The sequence below is a fragment of the Equus caballus genome, chromosome 23 (assembly GCF_041296265.1).
Source record: "Equus caballus isolate H_3958 breed thoroughbred chromosome 23, TB-T2T, whole genome shotgun sequence".
Classification (NCBI taxonomy): Eukaryota; Metazoa; Chordata; class Mammalia; order Perissodactyla; family Equidae; genus Equus; species Equus caballus.
In genome coordinates, this window is record NC_091706.1 from 34351980 (window position 1) to 34377240 (window position 25261).

The 25261-nt window shown below is 44.9% G+C and overlaps 1 protein-coding gene across 7 annotated transcripts in view; it reads left to right on the top strand.

Moving 5' to 3' along the window:
* APBA1 (amyloid beta precursor protein binding family A member 1) overlaps window positions 1–25261 on the top strand; it is a 216020-nt gene that overhangs the window by 164325 nt on the left and 26434 nt on the right. For all 7 annotated transcript variants that reach the window (XM_070248935.1, XM_023627241.2, XM_023627237.2 and 4 more), the window contains exons 3-5: window positions 10848–10943; window positions 15301–15340; window positions 18759–18904. In XM_070248935.1, the coding sequence (XP_070105036.1) occupies window positions 10848–10943; window positions 15301–15340; window positions 18759–18904 (282 nt within the window). The remainder of the gene's footprint in view (window positions 1–10847; window positions 10944–15300; window positions 15341–18758; window positions 18905–25261) is intronic.

The following is a 25261-nucleotide window of genomic DNA, read 5'->3' on the forward strand; positions in this document are numbered from 1 at the left end:
TGATGGTTTCAGCCTGTCCTGAGTGGTTCATGAATCCAAACCAAAGCAATTTTTAAGAGTGATAGTGGGGAAAATGGCTTCACCCATGAACTGGGGAGAGGTAAGTGGTAGGGAGTGTGCAATCTGGACACTTGTGAATCAACAGCCAGAGATTTTCTATCTTTTAAATAGTTAATGGAAAGAAGAAAGTGTTTTGAGAGATGCCCAGTGCTATAAATTAGGAAGGGATACCTCCTGCGCTGCTCACCATTTTGAGAAGGGCTTTCTTGAATGGGGACATCAGCCTGACCCGGATTATAGTAGGTGCAATCTGTCTGCCAGCAGGAGTGGTCAGAAACGCAAGAACAAGCAAGGAGGGAGCGAGAAGCGCCCAAGGACGCCGTCTCTCTGAACCTGTTCCCCACCCTGGCCTGCAGAGTTGTCCACAGCACAGGAAACCGTTGACCAGCATGGGTGGCTTTTCCAGCTGTGGATCATTCAGGGCCTTTGCTTCTCTTTTCTGCCTTTTGACCCTATCACAGCTTGTTAACTAAACAGGTGGATTCAGAGACCAGTGAGCATGTCTGATAAAGGGTTTGGTGAGAAAGAAGGCTGAAGGCGTCTATCATGATGAGTCTCTTGGATGTTCTATGCCTTTCAGCTTCCATGCATCCATGTCCTTCCCCATTGCCATGGCTTGTTAAGAGGTACATTGACCCTGGGAGGTCTGTCTGTCTCCTGCCTCTGTTTCCATGAGCCCCCTCCAGTTCAGTTCCACTTGTATTTGTCTTGACCTTCCTCTCGTCTGCTGAGGACCAGTGGACATGGTCCAGCTCTTGAACCCAATTTGGATTTACCTGTTCCTTTGGGTCAAACCATGCTGGCCTTGGGGGCAGCTTTCTTTTCTGTGTCTGTATACTTGGCTTGCCATCTCCCCCTTATTCAGATTGCAGTGCACGAATGTTAAAGTGAACAGGAAGAGGTGGGAGGGTCCACTTCCAGCATCCTGTGCCCCCAGAGGTCCAGGTCCTGGCTGGCCACAATGTTCTCTAAACTCTCAACATGTGCCCAGGTGCATTTTGACGCAGGTCCGGAGAGAGCATCTTTTTCCCAGCTCCCGCCCCTTCTTTCCACATGAGCTGGATGCTTTTTTCACAGGTTCTATAAACGTAGCAAAGTTTACAGCGTGTGAAAGTTTCTGGTAGCACCTCAGAACCAAGTTTATTTTCCCCAGAAATAGTAGGCATCACTGCCAGAAGGGGCAAGCCAGCCCCTCTCAGAAAACATCAGGTGATGATGCTCAACCAGTGACGCACGACTACACGGTCCATTCGGGCACCGAGGGGTTAACGTGGGTGGGTTGGACCCCCTGGGAGGTGGTCACATCTCCTGTTACAAGTTGCATTATTGACTTGGGTACCTAACACCACTGGAAACGATCCGCCAGACAGGCACTGAGGTCAGGAGTTAGCCTCAGCTCACGAGTGGATGCACTGGAGCTGGCCCTCCTGCCCAAGGAGCACTCAGAAGGATGGAGAATTTTTGGATGTACCAATTTGAGTGTCATGAAGACGAGGTAGGTGGATCATCAGGCTTCAACGTGATGTTTGCGGCTTTGCTTTTGGTTCTCTTCTTCTGGTCCTGTCCGATTGTAAGCTCCTTGGTTTCTCTCAATAGAGTCAGTGAACAGAGCAGGAATAGATGAGGGGAGTGGGCATTGCTGGGATGGGAGGAAATGTGATCAGGTTTGCCTGTTGCTTGGAAGTCCAGGGTGACCTGCAGAGAGGAAAGGCTGCTCAATCACTTAGAAAGATGTCGTGCCCTTTGCTTTCTCTCCATCCGCATTGTATTCTTATTCTCTGTGTTCTAATAAATGAGTTACTTTGGATGCTGTAGCCTCCAGCTCTGAGCTCTGTGTTGTGTCTCTTGCTTCCATGATGCTCATTAATGAAAATGAATGGAGGTTAGCGCCTTGAACATTAGGAACTGCTTTGCTGGTAAATGAGGTAATGGGCATAATGTACTCTATACGGTGCCTGGCACATGGTGAGCCCTCCGTAAATGGTGGCTATTATTGTTCTTAGCAGGTAATGTGTTATTACAGCAAATAGTATGCTCTTAGCTGCATGTCTTCATACAAACTAAAAGTGACTTCGGTTTTTCCTCTCACTGAACTCGGGTCCGGTGGCCTGGGAATGAAAGTGCCGGAAGACCATCAAGGAATGTATGGGCCTCGATGGGGAAATGAATAACAGGCTCTCTCGTGTGTCCATCACAAGTTGTAATGCATTTCAAATAAGTACAGTGAGGCTTTCAGTGGGGAGAAGAGCCTCTGTTTATAGATCAGCTTTATCAGATGGTAAATTATCTCACCTTACAATGATGACTCTGGTTAATAGTTAACTGGCCAGTTTTTTATGCCTTTGAGAACAAGATTTCAGAAACTTAGAGCCCTTTTGATGGTGATAAGATGAAGGATTTGTGTGGCACCCTGGCTATGAAAGCATCCTCTCTTTGAGGAGATTGCTGCCATGCAAGGCACTCTCTGAGGTACGAGGTGGTCCAGGTCTTCACATGACAGCCTTAATATGGGCTTAACAGCCTTGGGTCTGGGAATGGGGGCACTTTCCCTGTGGGAAAAGAGAGAATGGAAATGGTTAGAATATTTTAACTGACAGTTATCTCAAATATTCTGTTGGTATTAATTGAATCCATTATAAATGTGTATATAAAACACTTCATTAGGCCCAGGCTATTATCATTTTAATGACATAATTATGCCCCTACAGTGCCTGTGCTGACTTTCCTACTTCACCACATTAAGGAAATACAAATGTGTGTTGATAGTATGGTTTGAATTGAGAGAGAATAATTATGGATTTCTTAACGTTTCAGTTTTCAGAAACACAAACGTATCTTGCAGCAAGGAAACACTAATCCTATATTTGGGTGTTTTTTTGAATAATTCTGACATGGAATAGGTTAATTTAAAACAACGTAGACCAATGAGGAAAACAATGTACAATTATTTAAGAAAAGGGATAAAGCTGGATAAACTGATACACATGGTGAAAAAGCTATTTTGTTTGTTTGGTTTGGTTTGGTTTTTTTGGGGAAGATTAGCCCTGAGCTAACTACTGCCAATCCTCCTCTTTTTGCTGAGGAAGACTGGCCCTGAGCTAACATCCATGCCCATCTTCCTCTACTTTATACGTGGGACGCCTACCACAGCATGGCTTGCCAAGCAGTGCCATGTCCACACCCGGGATCCGAACCAGCGAACCCCGGGCCGCCGAGATGTGGAACGTGCGCACTGAACCGCTGTGCCACTGGGCTGACCCCTGAGAAAGCTATATGAGGACACTAGAACTAGAGAATCCCCACACAGTACCCAAAACAGAAGTTTACCAAAAAAACTAGAGCGTGTGCCGTGGCCTGCCCTAGGTAACCACACCTTTGAAATCCATGTAGAAGGGAGAATGGAACCAGAATGTTCAGACTGGAAAGGAATTGGATGACCACATGCTTGCTTACAGTCGACATGAAATCCCGCCTCGGGGAACACTTGTTCTTCCTGTGTCCACGGTACTATGCTAATCATATGAGGATGCATGATTTGCAAGCAGTGTCTGCTAAAGAAGGGAGCCAGACCAAGTGAAGAGACGCATGACTACACATGGGTACAAATATCCACGTGAACACATAAGTGCAACACTACTGGTGTCAGAACCTACTCTCTCTATAAACCTATTTTGTGTTTCCTTTTTATTTTCTTGAGGAAGATTAGCCCTGAGCTAACATCTGCGCCAATCCTCCTCTTTTTGTTGAGGAAGACTGGCTCTGAGCTAACATCTTTGCCCACCCATATGTGGGATGCCTGCAGCAGCATGGCTTGACAAGTATGTCTGCACCCAGAATCCGAACTGGCAAACCGTGGGCCACCAAAGCAGAACATGCAAACTTAACAGCTGCTCCACTGGGCTGCCCCCATTGGAGTAAAATATTTGTCACTGAGTTTCCTTGGAGGAAAGGGACCTTTCCTTGGAGGTACTGGGACTCGTCAAGGTTGGCTAGAGCCAGCTGCGGTCTTTCACCAGGTGTCCTAAATAGTGGGGTATCTTGCTGTGTCATGGTCATGCATGAGCTGTGTTATAAATTAACACTAGAGCAAATATGCATATCATTCTCTTTTGTAAATCAATCACCATAATAGCATCGCTCTTAACACTCATATTCCAAAATGCTGTCTTGAATGGGAGACATTGGAAGTGCCAGAAATTGCACACAGCCAGCCTTAGTCAGTAATAAGCTGTTCTTACCAATATACCAGTAAGAGTCCTGGGGCTTATAAATTAATTTGGAGTCTTTGTGGTATGATTTTATAGAACCTTCTGTGTGCTTTTTAATTTTGTCCATGAATAAAATTTTAATAAGGAAGGAAACAAAAAGATGAGATGAAGAAAACATCTCCATGGGTTATGTGTTGTCCTTGTGAACACTCTCCCAGAGAAATGAAATAATTTTTGTAACTGTCGGAATCTTCAAAGACTTGTCAAATATTGGTTGAGTGCTTTGTGCTTGCCCAGGCACTGAGCTGAGCCCCTGTGAGCGTCATCACCAATTAATCCTCATGTCAGCCCTGGGAGGTGGGTACTGTTTTCCCCAGTTCTCAGGTGGATCAGTAACCTAATCAGGGTCAGAGCCGTGAGTGATAGAGCCAGAATTCAGCTTCTGGTCAGCCAGTCTCTGGGGCTTGAGTACTTAGCCACTTCCCTATCCAGAATTTTACTTGTTCTGCCACAATATAAAATTAAAACATCGAAGTTCTCTGCAAAGGAGAGATGTAACTCATGTTCCCTATAATCACGCTATGCTTTTGAAAATGGACCCTAATACTAGAAAGCCGGATCATGGTGGCTTCAAAGACCAGACCCAGGGTCTTAGGAATTGATTGACTTTTTACTTCCGCTAACCAATAGACTTTGTTCCAGGGTCTTCTGAATCCCCGGCACTGTAGCAGAAAAGTCTCCTTTGTCTCCTCCAGGGAATCCTTCCCTGACCCGGCCACAGCAGGCGCTCTCTCCTGCCTCCTGCTCTCAGGCTCTCTGTTCATGCCTGATATGGCAGCTGTCATGTCTCATTCTAACCATATCGGGCAGGAGTGTTCTAGAGAATCCCTGCAGAAGTGTACCTTCAGACGGCTATGATTTCACTCATAAGTGGAAGATGAAAACAACAAATACACACACACACACAGAAATTGGATTGGTGGTTACCAGAGGGGGCGGGGGGAGGGAGGAGGGCGACAGGGGTGATAGGGCACACGTGTGCGGTGATGGATGGGAATTAGTGTTTGAGTGGTGAAGACAATGTAGTCTACACTCCTGAAATTTATATAATGTTATAAACCAGAGTTACCTCAATTGAAAAAAAAACGTGAAAAAAATTAAGTCATTTAAAACAAGGACCCAAATTTCAAAGGATGGAGAAGAGGGGATTTGATTAGAACTTTACCTTGAAAAACAATTCTAAAAAATTATAAACATAAGCCTAGTTTATCTTTTGACTAATAACATGTGGGTTATGATTCCAACTGTATGTGAATTCTTAGAAGAGAGAAGAGGCGTTGATTTGGGGAGTTGTAATTTTTTTTTTTTTAAGTCATTGAATCACCCAATAGAATAGCTACCTTCAGTTCACAGATGACTTTCGCAGCATGCTCAGAAAGGGTCCTTTCAATCATCAAGAGGACCGTTTTGGCAAAAGTATTCGAGGACTGACTCAGTTTTCCCACGGGCCTCTCTTAATTATTTGATATGCCAATCATGCTCTTGCCAAGCACCTCTAACATCATCATCCTTTCCACTTTTTTCCTCTTAATGGTTAATTGATTTTACTCCACTAACTCTTCCATTATCCATAGCTGGTTTGAGCAGTTCTCCAACTTTATAGAACTTTCCTTTTTATTTATTTTTTTGCAATATTTGCACTCCTACTCTGCAGTGCATTTGCTGTTTTGGTTTTTGTTCTGGTTTTGCCTTGTAATTGCCAGGTGGTCCCAGCAGTCAACAGAGACCAGCTGACAAAGGCGTGGACCAGATAGATGCTAGTGTTTGGGGAGGACTGTTCAGGTGGACATTGTGAGTAGTCAGCTCCTTAGTGACTGTCGTGTTATTGTAGCTTTTGCTTTCCTGCGGGGACTCAGACAGGACCACTGCTTGCAGAGGATGCTCTGTGCTTGTTGTAGGTCTGTCTCTTCTGCTAGAACAGAAGCTCCTTGGGCACGGGCGGGGACCTGGGCTTCCTCAGACACTGTCAGCACTTCCATGTTAAATAAATGAGTGAATGGCCCAAGCAGAACTCACTTTTTTGTGTCTTTTGACTAGAATTTCTCCAAAAGTCTTTCAGGATCTCTGTACACCTCTCCAAATCATGGCTTTGCTCTCGGGCCTGCCTCAGCCCTTAGGCCTTTCCGAAAAGAACACTGTCCATTTGGAAAGATCCGGCGGGCCCTTTAGCTCAAGCTTTGGGGTGATCTCATTATCATCCCGTCCACTTTGCCAGATTGTAATCTTCCCTTCGTGCAGCTGTCCAAGGGTGAAAGAGGATTACGGAAAGGGAAGAGGGAAAGCGATGACGTGATCCCTCAGTCCTTTAGTCCTTCCGGTTCAGCTCAGGAGATAGCTAAGTGCCTAGATTGTGCTGCTTCAGTGGGACAGCAGGCCAGTGACTCACAACACACCCTCTGGCAGAGAGTAGGACCAACTGCTTATCATCAAGGGGTGCCAGTGACTCGTCCCTGCCCTGCCCTTCAGCTCATCTCTCCCTTCCCTGCAGAGCTGTGCTATTCCACCTCCCTGCCTCTGTTTCCGGTACCTTCCCCCGCTTGCATCCTGTCCTGCTCCATGAATACTGTACAGTTTTCAGGATTCAGCTGAAAAATCACCTTCCCCAGGAAGCACTGCTGCTCCATACCCCTCCCCTCCTGCAGAGTTGATCCCTTCCAACCTTGTGTCCTTACATATAGATTAATATCCTAGCCACCTGGCATGGCCCTGACCTCACATGCTGCCTCCTCCCATTTTCTGGGAAGGGGTGGAGGACAGGACCCCACCATGGCTTTCCTCTGTGTTTCTTGGCCCAGTATTAGGATCACAGGTAGGCACTGCAATGTCTGTTGAAGGAATACATGAATAATAATTATTCATGTGCTGCTTTTCTCCCCTACAAGCATGTCCTGGAATTTCCGTGAGCTGCTGTCTGTCTCACCCCTACCACCAGCAGTACGATGTGTGCCCCAGGAGATGTTCAGTCGGAATTCAAATGAATGATTACTTTTCCCTTTGGATGCTTTCGCATCCTTAGGCCACCTCTGGCCTAAGAACAGGATTTTCCATCTCACAGGACTATCCATATCGTCATCTTCACCTGGCGACAAAGAACCTAAGTCTTAAGGCTGAAAGCTCTGCTCTGGGGGACTCCAGAGATGTGACGGTAAAATTTAGATCAGGGTTTAGAGAATCTGCTAGAACACAATCCGCAGAGGACAAGTTGTTGAGCTCAAGGAGTCCTCCTGTAATTACCCAGAACAGGGAGTCATCGCATCATCTTTGATCACTACTTCCTTCTAGACTTCCAGCTGCGGCTCTTAGCTTTGTGAATTCCCGAGTGCATGTTTGCTTCCCATCCTTGGTCTCATTTGCTTAAAATGGAATATCCATCCAGTAACCCAGAAGGCATGAGACTCTGAAGAAAGAAATATGTAATAATTTTTATTGTTTGTATCATATTTCATTGGTTAAATTTTGCCTCCAGTACATTTTTTGAAAGTAAAAAATATTGTCCAATTTCTGCTTTTCTCTCCACTTTTGAGAGTATAACAAGGTAGAAGCTGGAGGTGAGGGGCAAAGACTTGTAAGCAGACGTCTGAGATGAGTTAACACTACACCTCGGTTGAGGCTCCATGGAGCCGTGTCTGCTCTGACGCCATTTGTCCATCTTGACTTTGTCAGCAACAGCATGTGAGCAGTAGGCTTCCACCAGTGGGGTCCTTTCTCATTCGGGGAGTTTTCTGCTTCAGAAGAGCTTTGTTGGAGCTGAAGTCAGAGTCTTCACAGGCAAAGACCCTTTCTCTAATTCAAAATGCAGATTTAACGTTCTACCCATAACAGTGTAGGATTGCTCTATCCGAAAAGGGTTTATCATTACCACTAAAAAATACTGAGAGAGTGGCTGATCTGACTTCTGTGCAAGTTGGAAAACAGGGTAAAGCCAGAAACTGCATTGAAATCATTTGTTCAGTAAACGTTTTCTGAGTGCCTACTGCTTATGAGACCCAAGGCCAGGCACTTGGATGACAAAGATAAGTAAGACAAGATCCCTGCCACCTAAGAGCTCTTGGAGGAGGGGAGACGTATATAAACTGATCATTACAAATCCTGGCACGTGCCATTGTCGGGGGACGGCACTGGGAATAGAGTCTGAGAAAGCTTCAGCAAGGCGAGTGCTTTTGAATTGAGCGTGAACGTAAGAGGGAATGAGGGAGAACTCGCTAGATGGAAGTCATTAACTGCACATGCAAACGGAAGGAAAAATGAAGGAGCTCATTTGCATGCAGACATCGAGTGTCTGAGCGGGGAGTGGCCCCTAATAAAGGTTGGGGGGGTCCCATGAGAGCCTTGGTGGGGACAGTGCCCGCCACAGTCACGTTTGAGCCTCTTCTCCAGCGTTCCATGGTGGGCACCTGGCCCTGGTCACGTCGTCTTCCTGCGAGATGTGACCTGCCTCTTCGGCATCCCAGCCCACTGTTCAGACAGCCTGTCTTCTCACATCATCCTGGGATGCTCTGGTGCCCACAACCTTGCAAAGAATCCATTTTTAGAAGATTTGCAACAGAAAGTAGATAAAGAAATAACTGTTGGACTCTTTTGAAGCATTTTTTTTTTAAATCAAGGTGTTAGCCCTCAAACCAAGCAATTAAAGAGAAACCAGCTGCACTAGCTTCCCCAGGGACTAGACCCTTAAAATCTTTGCGACAGAGAAAATTACTTGGAGAAAAAAATAAAGAGATGTAAATATCTAAAGAGCTCCTCAAATTTGAAAAATTGGGAAGATTTAAAGGTGCTACGTTCTCATGAAGACGTTACTATTAACTTTGAGTTGGCCAAACTTAGATCGAACTCAGAAGTACCCGCCAGCCCTCTTGGCTACCAAATGAAAAATTCTGTTTGTTTCTTTTTAAAAGCCTGCAGGGTCATTTTCTTGCATTCGGGGGCTGTGGGGCTTGGGGTACTTTATGTCTGCTGCTCCTTGTGCCCGTCCTCTTGGCCTTATTGCAGAGTAGCTGATTTCTGCAGGTGAATGTTTAAGAGGCCCCTTGGTCTTCAGCTGCCTGCCCAGAATCAGGTATTTGGGCTCATGGGAAACAAATCCAGCCCTCACAGCAATAGGCTGGGACCATAAAACGTCTCAGTGTGGAACATACTGCATTTCTCTACGTCTTCATTCAGTTCATTTGGTGCCCCCTGTGTTTCCTGTAATTCAGACTTTATGGAAAAGATTTGGCTTTTTTAAATTTTTTCACACAATGCCCACTGAGGTCCTCCTTGTATATTAATGTGCTCCCTCCCCTCCTCAGCACCACTGCTTTGTGGAACATTCTCCCTTTCCATGCAGAGGTATTTCACTGATGTTTCTGCTCTTCAGTCTCCCCACGCGCCCGTCTCAAGAGATCAGACGCAGATTCAGGCAACCACTGGTGTTATTTGCCTCCTTTGCTAAGGACGTACCTCTCCTTGCTCGCATCCCCACACTTCTGCAGAGAGTAGATCCTTGCGTGGGTTCTGTTTTATGCTTTCCATCAAACCTCACCAACAAACTCTGATGCAGTGCATTCTTACTCTCAGAGGACCGTCGCTACAGAATTCTGAAGCATCCCTGTGGCTCACCTGAAGAGTCCCTTCATCTCCTAAGATTTCAGGAGCATACAGAATGTTTGCCTGGGCAGGGTTTTCAGAGCCTGTTAGTCCCACCCCCGTGTGTGCTCGCTTGCTGTGGTCATTCATTCCGCAGGTAGTTAAGGAGCATGGACCGTGTGTCAGGCACTGGCCTGGAGCTTCATATTCATTCTAGCAAGATCTGCCTGTGCAGGGAGCCCAAGCCCATCGCCTGGGGCAATAACACACCTGATGGGGACCATATTCCCCAAAACGATTTTTCTAAGCCGTATTTTTTTAAACATATCCTTTAACAAAGGATTTTCCAGCTGTTCTAAGAGGAGCCAAGGTAATGTGTGGATGCTGAAATTTCTCTGAATTTTCAATGGCCTGTGGATTAAATCAGATAAAGTCTTTGAAATATGGACTGACTAGGACAATACAGGTGGTGTGGTTTCTGGTCATCAAAATCAATCCCAGTTGCCTCTTTAAAAATATGTGTTTTAATTTTTACTTTTCCATTCACAAAATCTTGGGCAGGTGATTTGATAAGACAATGCATACCCAAAGTCTTTGTATCCATCAATAAGACAAATTTTTAAAAAACACATTTGTATATCACCTGTAGCTTTATTAATCTAGGGTTCTACGTTTGATATTCAACTTTTGCTGATTTAAACACTTGGCCTAAAGGGGATAAAAAAAGCTGAGTTGTGAGGGGTCCTTTGAAAACATGGCGGGAATTTAGAAGACAGCTTGACACCCCCAGGTCTTTTGTATACAGTTGGCAGTTCCTCTCCAAGGAGGTTTGCTCACCCCTGAGATGTTCCTTTGGTTGTGTGTGGCTTTCTGCTCTCTCCCCGTCCCTCCGCCAGGCCGGGTGTTCCCCGAGTCCCTCAGCTTCTCACGTGTTGTTCCCTTGCTGTGTTCCAGTCTCCGTCTCCGGGCAGCTCCTCACCCCTGGGCGCAGAGTCTTCAAGTACACCCCTTCATCCCAGTGACCCCGCGGAAGCCTCCACAAATAAAGAGGTACGGTGCTCTTGATTTCAAAAGCCAGCAGCCCATTTGCTTCTGTTCTAATTCTGGTTTGTGCTTTCTCCAGCTTCCCACAGAGCTTCAGACCCAAGTTACCCTGGAGAGAGAAACTCTATTTTCTTCACTCCGGTGTGGAGTTCGGTAATTAAAACCACACCATCCAATTTGGTAGCCACTAGCTACGGGTGTCTATTTTAATTATCAATAAAATGAAAAAGTCACTTCCTCAGGCGCACTAGCCACATTTCACGCGCTCAGTAGCCACATGGGTGGCTACTGTATTGGATAGTGGAGATTACAGAATATTTCCATCAATGCAGAAGGTTCTCTTGGACCGTGTTGGACGCTGGACATCAAAAATCCTACGGGGCAGTCTCCCTCCTCATGGTGTTACAGACCTTGGATACCATGGACTTACAGTTGCTGTGTGGTTTGGGAAATGGGTTGCTTTCTTAAATACCCATTTATTTCAGGCCCGAGTGAAATATCTTTCATGACCACAGGGTGACCACTTGTCCTGGTTTACCTGCAGTGGTTCCAGTTCACACCTGTGGTCCAAGCAACACACCTGGTGAGCACCTCTTCTCACTTTCTGAGACAGCAGCCCTGTCCAGAGAGCTTACTGCATGGTGGAAATGTTCTGCTGCTGTTCTGTCCTGTATGGTAGTCACTAGCCACGTGTGCCTAGCAGGCCCCCTTGAAATGTGGCTAATGGGACTGAGGAACTGAATTTGTCATTGTGTTCAATTTCAGTTAACTTAAATAGCCACGTGTGGCTAGGGGCTCTGGACAGAGCAGCCCTGAAGTGTCCCTTTGGACAACAACTTAGACAGTTGCCCTACTTACAGAGGCCAGACTGAGAATACTTAAACAAGATGCTGCTTGCTCCCACTGATGTTTCTGGGGCTACAGAAGCACAGGTTTTTTTCCCTGAGGGGAGCCGCTGCCTCCTCCAGCACTCTCGTCTTTTCACACCCAGCTAACTGCCACCCACACCTATTTATGAACCAGCATCAGGTAAACACTGGCCTGCACCGTAATCTGTGTGTGGGCTCAGCTTCCCTAAATATAGATGCTGCCCAGTCAACACTGAGGATATACCTTAAGAGGTAAACCAATAATGAACAATTGTCTCACTGTTCCTCCTTTTGCTAATAGTTTTATGTTAAACGCAGTGGAAGAAAGCAGTCTCCATTTTAACCTGAGTGGCGGTCCACTTCTAAATGGAGTCTTAGTTAAGATTTACCCTTAAAGTATCATTGACTACACATACATTTGCCGTTAACTATTCATGCAGGACGGAAGTATATTTTTTTATTAACCTGTTCATATTAAACTAAACAAACATACGGAGACCTTCTCTGAAACAAACCCAACACTACAATTTAGATTTGAAATATGCTTTGTTCTCCTTTGGTCTGGATCCTCAGACCCTAGGCCATGGGAACAGGTGTAACAGGGTCACAGTTTCTGCTGGCTCTACATGCCACAGCTTTGCCTGCCTTATGGTTTACTCATAGCACATGGACAGGTGAGAACAATTAGAAAGAAGAAAATAATGACAACTGCAGTGGTGATAATGGTAATGTGAGTTACCATTTCTTGAGCATTTACAGTGTTTAGGAACTGGGCCAAGCAAATCATTGATCGTATCTCATTTAATCCTTAAAGTGATTCTGTGAGGTCAGAATTATTGTCCTCATTTGTTAGTTGAGGAAGCTGAGATGTTGAGTAATTTACCTGAGGTCCCAGGCTCACAGGGGTCAGGCTGGGATTTGAATCCAGAGCTCCTGTGGGCTCAGGCTCTTAACACTAGGATCTGCTGTCCTGGGGGTGAAAAGTGCTTGTGGGTCACACACTGCATGGACAAGGTGGCTTGTGTGTCATTATTCCAATTGTCAGGCCTCGAGGCTCTGCACATGGTGTGTGTGACCTTCTGGAAAATCCCAAAGATCTTGGCCTTTATCTTCTTGAATGTGGCTGTATTAATTCTTGAATGTTAAGGATCAACCAATGTTCATCCCTGTCCACGTGTGAGAAAACAAAGGGCTCATCAGACATCTGAATATTCAGTATTTGATTATTCATCAGCTATAATAAGCAAGGCGAATTTGTTAGTTTCTTAGTTCCTACAGGACTTGGCACATGTTTCTGCATATCCTTAGAAATAATGATGAAAATCCTCTTTGTGTGCAATAATTAGAGATTCTTTCATTTCACAAAACTCTTTTTTTAAAAAATAATTTACTACCCCAGAGACTAAAGAAAGCCAGTCATGAGCTCATGAATTGAGAATAAGTAATGTACCAAATGCCCTCCGTTGGGGCTCTAAATAAAACAGCAGCTTTTAGGGCTATAGACTAAAGTAATTCTTTTGTAGCTTCTAAAATCTGGACACCGTCCTTGAGATTAGCATTGAGGAAAGAATCCTAATAACCCAGGAAAGTCTGATTTGGCTTCTTGGATGTACCTGGAGGTTAAACTATTTTGATTTAAACCCAAGTAAGCCCTCATTACCCCAGGCCTCTAGCTGCTGAGGGCAAGGATGAGGAGATGGTTGGGAAATAATAATTTTAAGATCTTTGGCCCTTATGAAGAAGCAGGCTTCCATCTGCATACCATGAAGTTACGGATTTTATTCTTTAAACCAATCAGAATTAGACAGACTTGGCTGTTGGCACCCAACTGGGCCTGTCTTCTTATCTGGGCCTGGATAAAAAGGAAGTAAAATGAATGTAAAGCAGTGTTGAAATTGGAGTTCTCTTTCCTCCTATCCACATATCTTGGCTTTTGCTTGATATGCATTTTTCCATAAATGCATCAGCAGCCAATAACATTTCATTCCTGGTAGACTTGTGTCTTCAGTTTCTTTAAAGGTGATCCTTTCTAAAACCAGAAACCCGTCCTCTTTGGTGTGAGGAACCATTTCATCCCCGTGAGCACACCAGCAGCAGGTTTACTGATGGGTTGCCCTGTGTGGTATATTGTGTGATTCGTGTTGAATTCTTGTCATTGTCCTGAATTGAGTTAGATTCTTAAAATTAAGTTTCTTTGACTGCCTCCAATTTTTCACATGACAATTAACACTACTATTTTTTTAGAATGTTGTGCAAGTATTAACTCTTTAATCAGCCATTTGCCATTCCCATCTTCCAAATGAAGAATACTATATAAAGTACTGTGATATGAATTGTTTCCCATGACATCCTAGCCCTCATCTGGGGCCCTTCACTCTTTGAGCCCACTGGGCACCCTGGAGTATACCCTCAATGCAAGTCAACCAACTGAGCAGCTGTGCTGTACTAGATACCCTTTTTCTAAAAGGTACATCTTTAAGTGATCACCCAACACCTGGTAGATTCTTAGCAATGAAAATTGTTAGGCTTTCTGAGGATAAGCCTAAGCCCTGAAAACCCTACTTTTTGCCCATTTTAAGGACTCTTATCTCTCACATTTGCTCTCCATTCTCTTTCAATGCTCACATCACCCTGCCCCAGACATCCAGCTACAAATTCTATTATTGGTTGAAGCAGAGATGAATTTCCTACTTTATACCACTCAGAGTTATCTCTAGGACATTTGCTTGTGAAAGGAACCAAATGGTAAGTATTGCTCCTCTGAGAGCATTTAAACTGCCATCCAGTCAGGTTCTAGAAGGTTCCTAGCTGATTATGTCCACATCCAAGGATACTGTTAGAAGACTGACCTTCACTATGAGGTGTTATTTAATATAAGAAATTCCAGGGTTTTTAGTTTACTCCTTTGTTTGTTGTGTTCTTATTATAAGGTAACACACAATAACGACTTATGTAACGGAATTTTTAAACTAAAACAAATCAGTTAGAGATGAAAAGGAGAGAGAAAAACTCTTGCAGACATTTTTAGCACAGTGAGAGATCACTGCGGCAAAGACCCAAAATGAAATAAAATTTTCCAAGGGGATTCTTAATTTCAACATGTAATCATATTGTTGGTGCTTTTATTAATCGGCAGTTTTTCATTTAGAAACCCAGAATCTTAAGAATACAAATTATGCCCTTTTTATTGCTCTATCTGATAATAAATTGTGGTCTGTGGGATATTTTTAAAGCTGACAGGCATCTCTCTGATTGTGGAATGTAGGATTTTCAGATTATCTGAAATATGAATGGATGGTTCTGGGCTTTGGGTAACCTTTAATAATAAATGCATATGTTTATGCACACTTCACTTTCTGCAACCAAAAACGGTTGACAACTGGTTAATATCTGCCATTGGTGATGTATTTGTTTTTCGTGTTGCACGGATGGTTGTGTTAACGCATTTTTCATCATGCTTTGCCCTTTTTGTTATCTCTTTCTCTTAATTACAGTCAAGAAAAAGCTTGGCTTCGTTCCCAACCTACGTTGAAGGTAAGAGCTGAGAAGGAAATATTGAGCACTGAGTCATTCATGAATCTTTTAGCATTTGGGGTATTTGAAGCTCTGAGCCATAAGACGATAATGGGGAAGAAAGGCCACTTATTCACAGTCTTAACAGTCTTAGAATCTTGGACTAAAAGAACAATAGCTATGAACCACCCGCAATCCTCCTCCTGCCTTTGCTGATTCTGTCCATGGGAACCTGAGGCTGGAGTGAGGCCGAGGGCTTTTTCTGGCTCAGAAATGGTCACGTTGGATCTGAAACCCAAGTCTCCTTCCGTGTACTCCTGTACAACCTCTTACATCCATCAAGGACCATTCAAGTGGGAATGAACTTTAACTAAGGGAGAAATTTTGGTCCTCTTGGTTAAAAAAAGAAAAAGTCCTTCCCAATAATTGCCATCTCTTGCTTGGATGAGCTAGTAATAGTAACATTTATCAAACTCTTACCCTCTGCCAGGTACTGTTCTAAGCACTTTCCATGTAATAACTAATTGAATCCTCACCTTGATTTTGTGAAGTGGGTTTTATCATTGTCCCCATATTATGCTTGAGAGAACTGAGGCATCAAGAGAGCGAGTAACTTTCCCAAGATCACACAGTTAGCAAGTAGCAAAGCCAGGCCATGAACCAGTAGTCTGTCTCCCCAGTTCTCCCCGTAACTGGTATTCTATGCAGGGCTGCCACACATGGTTGTGCGGGTTATTCTCTGCATAAGGGCACCCACTCAGGAGGCCTAGTGGGACCAAAACTCAGCCCAAGCCATGCACCGCAATTTGAAGTCTTGCCACACAAATAATGCGCCTATTTCTCATTCACACAAGACTAGAAGTGCCACCCATCAGGAGGCATGACCAGGGAGGATGGCAGAGGCCTTTTTGGGTAAAGTCACTGTCATTTCCCTGGAGGAGGATTTTCTGGGGGCCAAAGAAGGCCCAGACATCACTTTGAGTATGTGTCTGGCCTTTGACTCCTGTGAGTGAACAGTTAAGTTTGATCCACCGCCTGGGCATGAATTTCCAGGGTTCATGAGCCCTCATGAACCCTTGGGCCTGAACCCAGGACAAGCTCATAGGTTTGGTTGTTACTCAGCTTTCTTTCTTGAGTAACCCGCAGGTTATTTGCACCATTTTTGCAAAGCTCCAACATTCCACAGGAGCACCTCGGGGAGTTTTCAGAAGCTTGGAAACCCCATTCTTCTTCGTATCTGGTCCTCCTGGCCTAGAGATTTTGAGGCTTCGCCTTAACATGAGTGTGAGGTTGTAATGCGTCTGCTTGCTCACCTGAAGAGCAACACAAGGGCATCCCTGAACTGGAAAACACGTTCCAAAAGACAACCTGTAGTTCTTTGACTTTAGGACCTTCATAACGTTAATGTTTTTACCTTTTTAAAAATACACTGAAATGAACTTATGAAATTAGGGCATTTTTTCTGGGTATGATACAGCAACAGTGACATTTGATTATAAACAATTTCCCTGGAGGATAAATGGCATAAGATCATAGCTCAAATGTATAATTTGTTTAGGTTCAATATTTCTGTCTCTTGGCTGCTTGACATTTGTACACTCAATTAAATATTATTTGGATTGCTCTTACACGTGTCTGCATATCCACACTTATTACGGTTGAAGAGGGACCCTTTTCGGTGATGGGAGCTAACTCGGAGATGAATATATGATACTGGAAGTCTGTAGGGAAGTGCGTAGCTCATTTTTATTTTTCTTTTAACATTCATTATTTTCACAAAATAAATGGAAAATTTTTTTAAAAGTTACTGTCCCAGATGAGATCTTTTTTCTCAATACCTGGTTGGCAAAAGTGATTATGTTTAAGTAACAGTGTAAATCTGTCACAGGAATTTATCATAAAAGACTGATCATCTTTTACTTTTTAGAAAGCGTAGCGTGGGACCTAACTTGCCCATATCTTATTTTAGTGAGACTGGTGCTTCTAATGCACCTGCTGCACGCCTAAAGCTGGATATTGTGAATAACCTGAATCCTGCTCACATCTATGAAGGTTTCAGGGTGGGAAGCACGTGGCTCTTGCAAAGAGTGTAAATAACTGGTTCATAGCAGAGGCAGGTTGGCTGGGTACCACTCAGTGTTTGTCCCCAAGTCTTTGTCGGAAAGATCGAGAATGAAACAAATAACAGGTTTCCTCATTTAATTACTACACAGATGCTTTGCAAAGGCCTTTCTTAAAACCCTGTTCATTTCTTTGTTTCACCCACCACCTTGGTTTTAGAAAAATGAATAGATTATTTTAAGTCTGTACCCTGATGAGTAGCTTATCATGGGAAGTGGCTATTTAAGCTCAAGATGAGCTTGATGTCTAAGGATAAAAATAAAAACCATTTCAGATCAGCTCTCCGAGAGGAAAAAGCAAATTGTTTGCATTTCAAATTGTATGATTTAAGACCCTGAGGTCTTACCAGTGGGTTAAAAATGTATGTTTTAGTCTCCTCAAGTATGGCATTCAAGCCAAAGAAAATATATATGTTTTCATTGCAGAATTGAAATGCTTTCTTAGTGCATCTGTTGTAAAGTTATATATTAGTCCCAGACATGTTTTACTTTCTAGGATGGTTTACAAGGTGATTATGATTAGAATCAGATGCCCCCATTTTAAATATTTAAAACTAAAATTTGATTTAAAAGGCTGGTCAGCGAGAACAGAAAATTCCGACTTTCTTTGGAATTGATCTGTATGCAGGCGCTGGCTGGGAGCATGCGAGCTTGTAAGTCAGCAAGGTTGTGGCTTTGGGGTAATGTTATCTGTCTCCAGCATTGGGGTCACAGGCCATTATGGGAATCCAGATGTTCTGAAACAAATACCCATTTTTATGATTTCTAAAATTTGTTCCCCCATAACGAATAACCTGGAAGGCGGAGATATGAATGAGTGGCAAGTAAAGGAACTGCTGTAAGATGAGATTTTCTAGTAAGACAGCCTTCTGCTCACCTAACCATTTCTCCAGCAAACATTTATTTGAGATTCACTAGATGGCAGACACTGACTGGACACAGGAGAGCCAAAGGTGAATGTGACGTGGTCCTTGTCCCCCAAATGCTCACCGTCTAACGGGGGAAAAAACATCCTTTATGACTGAATTTTGTTTCATATTTAAATAAATATTCACATCGTTTCTCACAGTAAATGGCCTGGCTGAAGTAAATTAAGAAGAAATTGTTCCTTCTATTTGAAAACGAGGGGTGAGTGAAGGTGGATGCAAAGAGATGCCTTAGACTAGCAGGTTGATGCACCTGCTCAGGGGTCCCTGGAACTGGGCCACCTGTGCCGGTGGTGAGCAGTGGGGGAGGGGTGGTGCACGGTCTGGGATTAGGGATCCAGCGGGCCCACCCCAGGGCAGCTTCACTCACCACTGCGGCTCTGTGTATTACAGTTCCCGGACCTTGTGACCCTGAGGACTTGATCGATGGGATCATTTTTGCTGCCAATTACCTTGGCTCCACCCAGCTGCTCTCAGACAAAACTCCCTCCAAAAACGTGCGCATGATGCAGGCCCAGGAAGCAGTGAGCAGGATCAAGGTGAGGGGGCGCGGTGGGCACGTGTGGGCACCCGAGCCATCCCACGCTGTCACCCCACGCCTCATCTGTCTCGTCCCGAGGTTAGAGGAGAGTGGATCGGGATGGTGTTGCAGGCCGCGCTTAGCCATATACCTGCTAACAGTTCCAAACAGAAAAAATGTATGCTGGAGTCTTTAAGCACAAACACGATATATTTTGGTGGTTCTTAGTGGCTATTCTTGAGGAAAAGTACACACGATCATAAACTTTATAAAGTTGAGATGATGAGGAAGAACATCACCTTGAGTATTACGTCTCCAATGTGAAAGCTTTATCACTGCGTTTCCGCTGACAGCCGGAGATCAGTGACTTAAACACTGTGTGACAGTGTGGTCCAAGCTGGGTCTCATTGCTTCCAAACCGGTTGATCCTGTTCAGGCTGGATTGAACTGGCTTGCTTCAAGGAAGATGAACCAGTTGATCAAATCTAACCTGGCTAGTCTGAACAAGTCAGTGTGAGGCTAAGCCAGTTCAAACTAGTTTGAGCCAGTCATAACCTGTTTGAATCGGTTCTATCAAGATTCAAAAGGAGTGAGCCTGTTTGATCCAGGAAGAACCACTTTCATCTAGTGTAAATCATTCACAACTGGTTTGAATCAGCCACAACCAGTTTGATCCCGTGGAGCTCCAGATTCTCCACCACGATGCCAGTACCACCTAGACTCATGGACAAACCCAGGACTTCAGGGACATTTACAGTGCCAGCATGTCATTCAAGTGCCACTATGGGCCCTCAGCACCCAGAATCACTGGGCAGCCCCTCTGGAACCACGAGGCCATTTTCACCCAGAGCCACAGGGATAGCATCACCGTGGAAACCCAGAACCAGGTATATCAAGCACGTTGGGCTAGGTTAGCACTCACCAGAATTGGGTTAATCCAGTTTCAACTGGTGAAAATTGATTCCCTCCTCTAGGAACCCTTCCCTTTTCCTTATCTTCTTGATCACACATTCCCCCGTTCTGTCCAGGTGTTTGTGTGGCACTGTGCAACAAGAAAGAAGCTCAGGTCGAAGGCAGGTACTAAGAGTCCTTAGTCAAGGAAACGATATTTCCGAAACATTTATGTGTGCATGGCTGTGCAGGGTCTTGAGAGGGAGGGAAAAGAGCGATTTATGAAGTGAAATCCTTACCCTCAAATTCAGCAGCACCAATGAGAAACAAATCAGGCCAGCAAACGTGCGTGGTGTACCCAAGGAGGAGAGAAGGGTGTGGACACTAAGTGCCACAGGAGTGCAGAGGAGCCCTTGAGAGGTGAGACGCCGCCTGAGAGCTCTAAGGGAAGAGGGAGCAGCAATTCACAGAGGTCATCAGAGCAGAGGGGGTGCTTCCGGTCCTCCCACTGGAGCTGATTCCTCTGTTATTCACCTTCCGAGGCTCTGCCACACCGTGAATATTAAACAAGGTCATATTTCCATTGATGCCCTAATCGTGATGACTTTGAGACCCCTGCTGCCCATTCTGCAGTTCCCCAGGGTGCCGTGTGAATGTCCCCAGGTCCCTTCTCACTGCTTCCTCATCAAGCTGTTCTCCATCACTCCTGTCGCTGGGACCTCCATGAGCCACTGACCTCTCTGCACTTGTAACAGGCACTGCTCTCCCAGGCTCGGCACTGACCCTTCCCTTAACCATCCACGGTACAGAGAGCCCATGCTGCGACTTTCGGTACTACTACTGCTGACATTTTACGAATTAGGATGCATAAACCAGAGAGTATTTTCAGCCACACCAAGGGTGGCTATTGTCACAACACCCATAGGCCAGCCCCAGTGTCAAGATTCCTAACAGGAGCCTCTTCAATGTATCAAGCACCCACCCTACCGCTTCATCCAGGATGTACAAACCTTGTCTGTGCCTCAGAGGCCCTGCTGCCACTAGGCCCACTTCTGTGGTGTTCATGTCTTCTCCCAAAAGTAGCCTCTTCCAGGATGATTGACAGTGGGGAGGTCCACTTCCTCCAAGGGAAGTCCCACCCTTACCCACAGAGATGCGTCTTACCTTGTATCTCCCAACAGGACAGCTCATGACAACCTTTGGGTCTTTAAGCCTCAGTAAGGTTGCTGGTAGCATCAGGTTCCTATTGAGCTCCCCATCCAAGCTTGGCCTAATTCCTTTTCATTGTCTCCCCTTATCATAAAGAGGTGACATTAATACACCCAGATCTCCCCACAGTCTTCTCCTTAATTTAGAATCTATCGGGCACAACGTTCAAAACGAGAACATACAACACTGTATGAAAGAACAAGCTTCCTGTCTTAATTCATACACAGCAAAGAACTTTAAAAACCAAGTCTTTAGGGACATAGTTCGGACTCCTCATGTCCCACAGTCACCAAACAGCATGTTATGATTTTATGAAGTTAACATTTGTTAAGTAGAGCCCCAGGGCGCCAGATGGAGAGCAGAAGACCACAAGAGAAATTGAAATAGAATCCCACAACTAGAGGGACCCGCAACTAAGATATACAACTATGTACCGGGGGGTGGGCCAGGGGGGTTGGGAAATAAAGCAGAAAAAAAAAAAGATTGGCAGCAGTTGTTAGCCCAGGTGCCAATCCTTAAAAAAAAAAAAAAAAGGAAAGAAATTGAAATAGAGAAGTTATTACCCACAAGTCCTGAGGAACCAGCACACCTCGAGGGCCCACCAGGTGGGTCAAGGGAGGGTGCAGGCAGAGCGGGAGACAGGACCTAGGGCACATTCCTTTATTAGGGTCTGTGCGTGGTCAGCTTTGGGGTTCCCAGGCTAAGACCAGATTGGTCAATTCAAACCAAAAAGCGGCGTTTGGGTGAGCTCCATGGGGGTCTTATCCAAGGGGCACACAAGGAAAAGGCCTGGGAGAGGGGAGACTGTTTTTCACAGGGGCTTTTGTAAGTGTCATATCAGGAACTTGGATTTGCTTGTGACTCTGTGGGCCGTTATCTAGGGCATGGGTTTGCATGAGGGGCTAGTGTCATTTAAGGTCACCGCAGGCCGCTTGACCAAACAAAATGGATGCCGAGGCAGCAATACCACAGAATAGCTCAGCTAAACTCTCTACACAGCACTTAGTTCCCAGGTCAATGGTGCCATTAGCTTCGCCAGTACCGATGGGAGTGCAAGGACCTAGCCTTATTCGGTGGCTGTCTGACAACCAGGGACCACCTCCAAAGGGGGTGTTTGGAAATGGGCAAGGGGCACTTTTGGTTGCCACAGTGTCGGGGGCATTTTTAGTGGCATGAGTGGGCAGAGCCAGGGATGCTTGACACTCTGTGATGGCCAGGATGGGGCCACAGGACAAAGATTTCTCTCCTGCACACAGCCGAAGGGTCCCCCCACCTCCATCAAGGAACACAACCCGGACCCATTCCGGTGAGTCCTCCAGAACAAAGCAGGAGTGCCCCCTAAAAGATGTACTGAAGAAACTGCGTATTGCTTTGAGGTTAGTTGTTCCTAGCGTCTGTCGATCAAGGTTTCAAACGTCATCAGGTTTCCTTCTGCGCACCTTGTTTATTGGCCTCCTGACTGGTGGCCCTGACTCCTGCAGGTGGAGTTCCTCTGTCTTTCCACTGCCCTGTGACACATGTAGTACTCCATGACCTTGAGGGCGAGCAGGCACAGACACATCACCTGACTGACACGAACCAGTGCTCAGGGGAGCTCCAGCATCCTGGTGTCAGATCCCACCCAGTGCCGAGTGTACTGTGAATTTTATCTCCTGATTTCCACAGTGGAATCTGAGAGTGTTGTTTTCCCTTCTTTTAAAGTCCAGCTCCCTGGTAAGAAACCAGAAGTTTTATTTTGAAGCTTTGAAGGATTGGTATCCAGAAGTTCCACTGTTCATTCAAACAAAAAATTAGATGTCTCTGTCCATCAGAACAAGCAGGATTGATCATGAATCCATTTTAGACCTGCCTAGAGCAGAGGAGGCATCTGGAAAACATATATTTATTTTTACAGCAAATTACTGTAGTGTGAGGAATTCATTACAGAGTGTAAAATTAAATGGTTACATTTCATTTATAAGCATCATTTTACACTGTGCTTCTATGATTCTGAAGGAACTATTGCCTGTCATTAAATATTTTCTGCCTTGTGTTCCTTTTATATCCATTTCAATGCCCATCAGATTGTTCGACTTTACACCCAGCCTGACACTTTTTCAAATTGTCAGTGGAGATGGCTCTGTTCAGACCCCTGGTTATTTCTGAAAGTTACTGTGTCAGGAGTGTGCACAGAGACCTCATCGTCTGCTGAGGGAACCAAGGGACCCAGAGCGTTTTTCCAGATCAGTCGGGATGGGCTTAAGGGGAACTGTGGTGCCCACACGTGCCTAGGAGACTCCTTTCTTTAGGGGAGGTGGCGCTACGATTTTTTCTAAAGAGAGGCTTACCTTTTAGGAATGAGTTATTCTAGGCCACTCCAGAGATGCAGAGCAGAATGAAGCTGCAGATTTTATAGTGTCCATCCAGGAAGGAAGGGAGGCAGAAAACTCTGGATTGATTTAGAAATCCATTTAGCAATATCCTCACCACAAACTGATGAGTAATTTCTGCCCTGGTGCTCCCACCAAAACAAAGGGGGAGAGTTTCCTCCTTTCCTTCTGATTCTGTCTTCCTCCCTCACTCCCCATGGGGATCCCCGTGGTGCCCTCTGTCTTTCCTCTGCCTACACTGTTTGTTTGACCTGGTGGATGCGAGTGAGGCCTCCCTCACTGTGTGTCCAGCTGTGGCCGTGATGTTCATGGTGCTTTGTCTCTCAGCAAACACCCAACCTGAAGCTTCCGTTTCCATTTCAAAGCGGTCTTTAATTTCTGTTCTGTTTGTTGATTGTGTTGCTTGTCACTCACATAGCAGCAGCTGTGTACTGGAATTCAATATTGCTTATTGGATTTACACTTGGAGTTTGGAGAAGTACGATTTTCTTAACTGAACAAAGAATTTACAGATTTTTTTTTTTTTTTTGCCAAAAGGAAAAGAATTTGGAGTTGTGGTTTGGCCAGACATTTTCTACTGAATGTGAAAAGAAAACAAAGCAATTTGGCTCAGAGAGCAGACTGTCCCTATGCAGGTCCCTGTGATGGGCATCTTAGGAGATAAAAATTAACCAAGAGCCAGTCTTTGACCTTGAGAAGCGTGCAGTCTGATAAGGGAACCAAGAAGAGCGTTTAGGTAACAAGAATGCAAGGCAGGCTGAGGAATCTGAAATTAAAAGGCTTTTCCATCTACCAAAATGTAAGAAATAAGATGCATCTGAATGCAGCAGCAGAATTAGAAGACATCAGACATTTGTTAGGTTTTTTTTTTCATCTTTGGACCCCCCCCCCAACGTATCCTTTCTGCCTTTGTTCATCATTTTTGCGAAGAAATAATATCCCTGCAGGAGGCCCCATGCAGTACAGCAGTGGTTCTTGAAGTGGGCTCCCCAGACCAGCCGTATCAGCATCACTGGGAATTTGTTAGAAATTCAGATTCTCAGACCCCACCCCAGTCAGAAACTCATGGCAGGTGGGGCCCAGGAATCTGAGTTTCCCTAAGCCCTCCAGGAGATTCTGACGTAGACTACAGTTTGGGAACCACTGCCTTAGAGAAGATAGACCATCCGGCCTGATGGAGCATCTTTTCTCCAACTGCGCTCTGTACATTCCAGCAAAGCCAACTGATAGCAAAACAGCTCAAGAAATGCTGCAAAATAATCTCCTCTTTGGATATTTGCCACCTATGTTTTCCTGTCAAAGGCTCTGAGAAGTCCTGTACTAAGGAGATTGAATTTACATTAACAAGAAGCTCCATAATTATTTGAAGAGAGAATATGGTACCACTGTGTGATACCTGTTAAAGTCTCGTTGCTAGAATTTTCCAGAACACGTTTGGGGAGAAACTTCTGGGAGAGCTTTGCCCTACATGCTGTCAGTGTCTAAAGTGCCCTAGATGGAGACCCTCCCTCCCCTGAGTGTGCAAATCATGCCTGGCCCCATCTGGAGAACAGACCGGAAGCCATTGCAGCCAGCTCACTTGTCTTCCTCTTTCTCCACCACATCTCAGTGCTTCGTTCCACCCTCGTTCCTGCCTCCTTCTCTGCTATTCAGCCAGAAGGGAGAGTGACCTCCTGGCTCCCATTGGAGCCGTAGAAACTGCTTCCTGTCCACACACACTCTATGTCTCCATTCTTTCTACATTTGGGGAGTTTGTGTAATTAGCTCACAAATGGTGTTTTGATATTTTCAGGTCCATGCATTTTTGTAAGGAACCTTCATTATCAAATATTCTTATATCTGTCTTTACTAGCCTATCCCCCTAAATCAGCTTTTTCCATTCTTTTATGATTTTCTTTAAAAGTAAA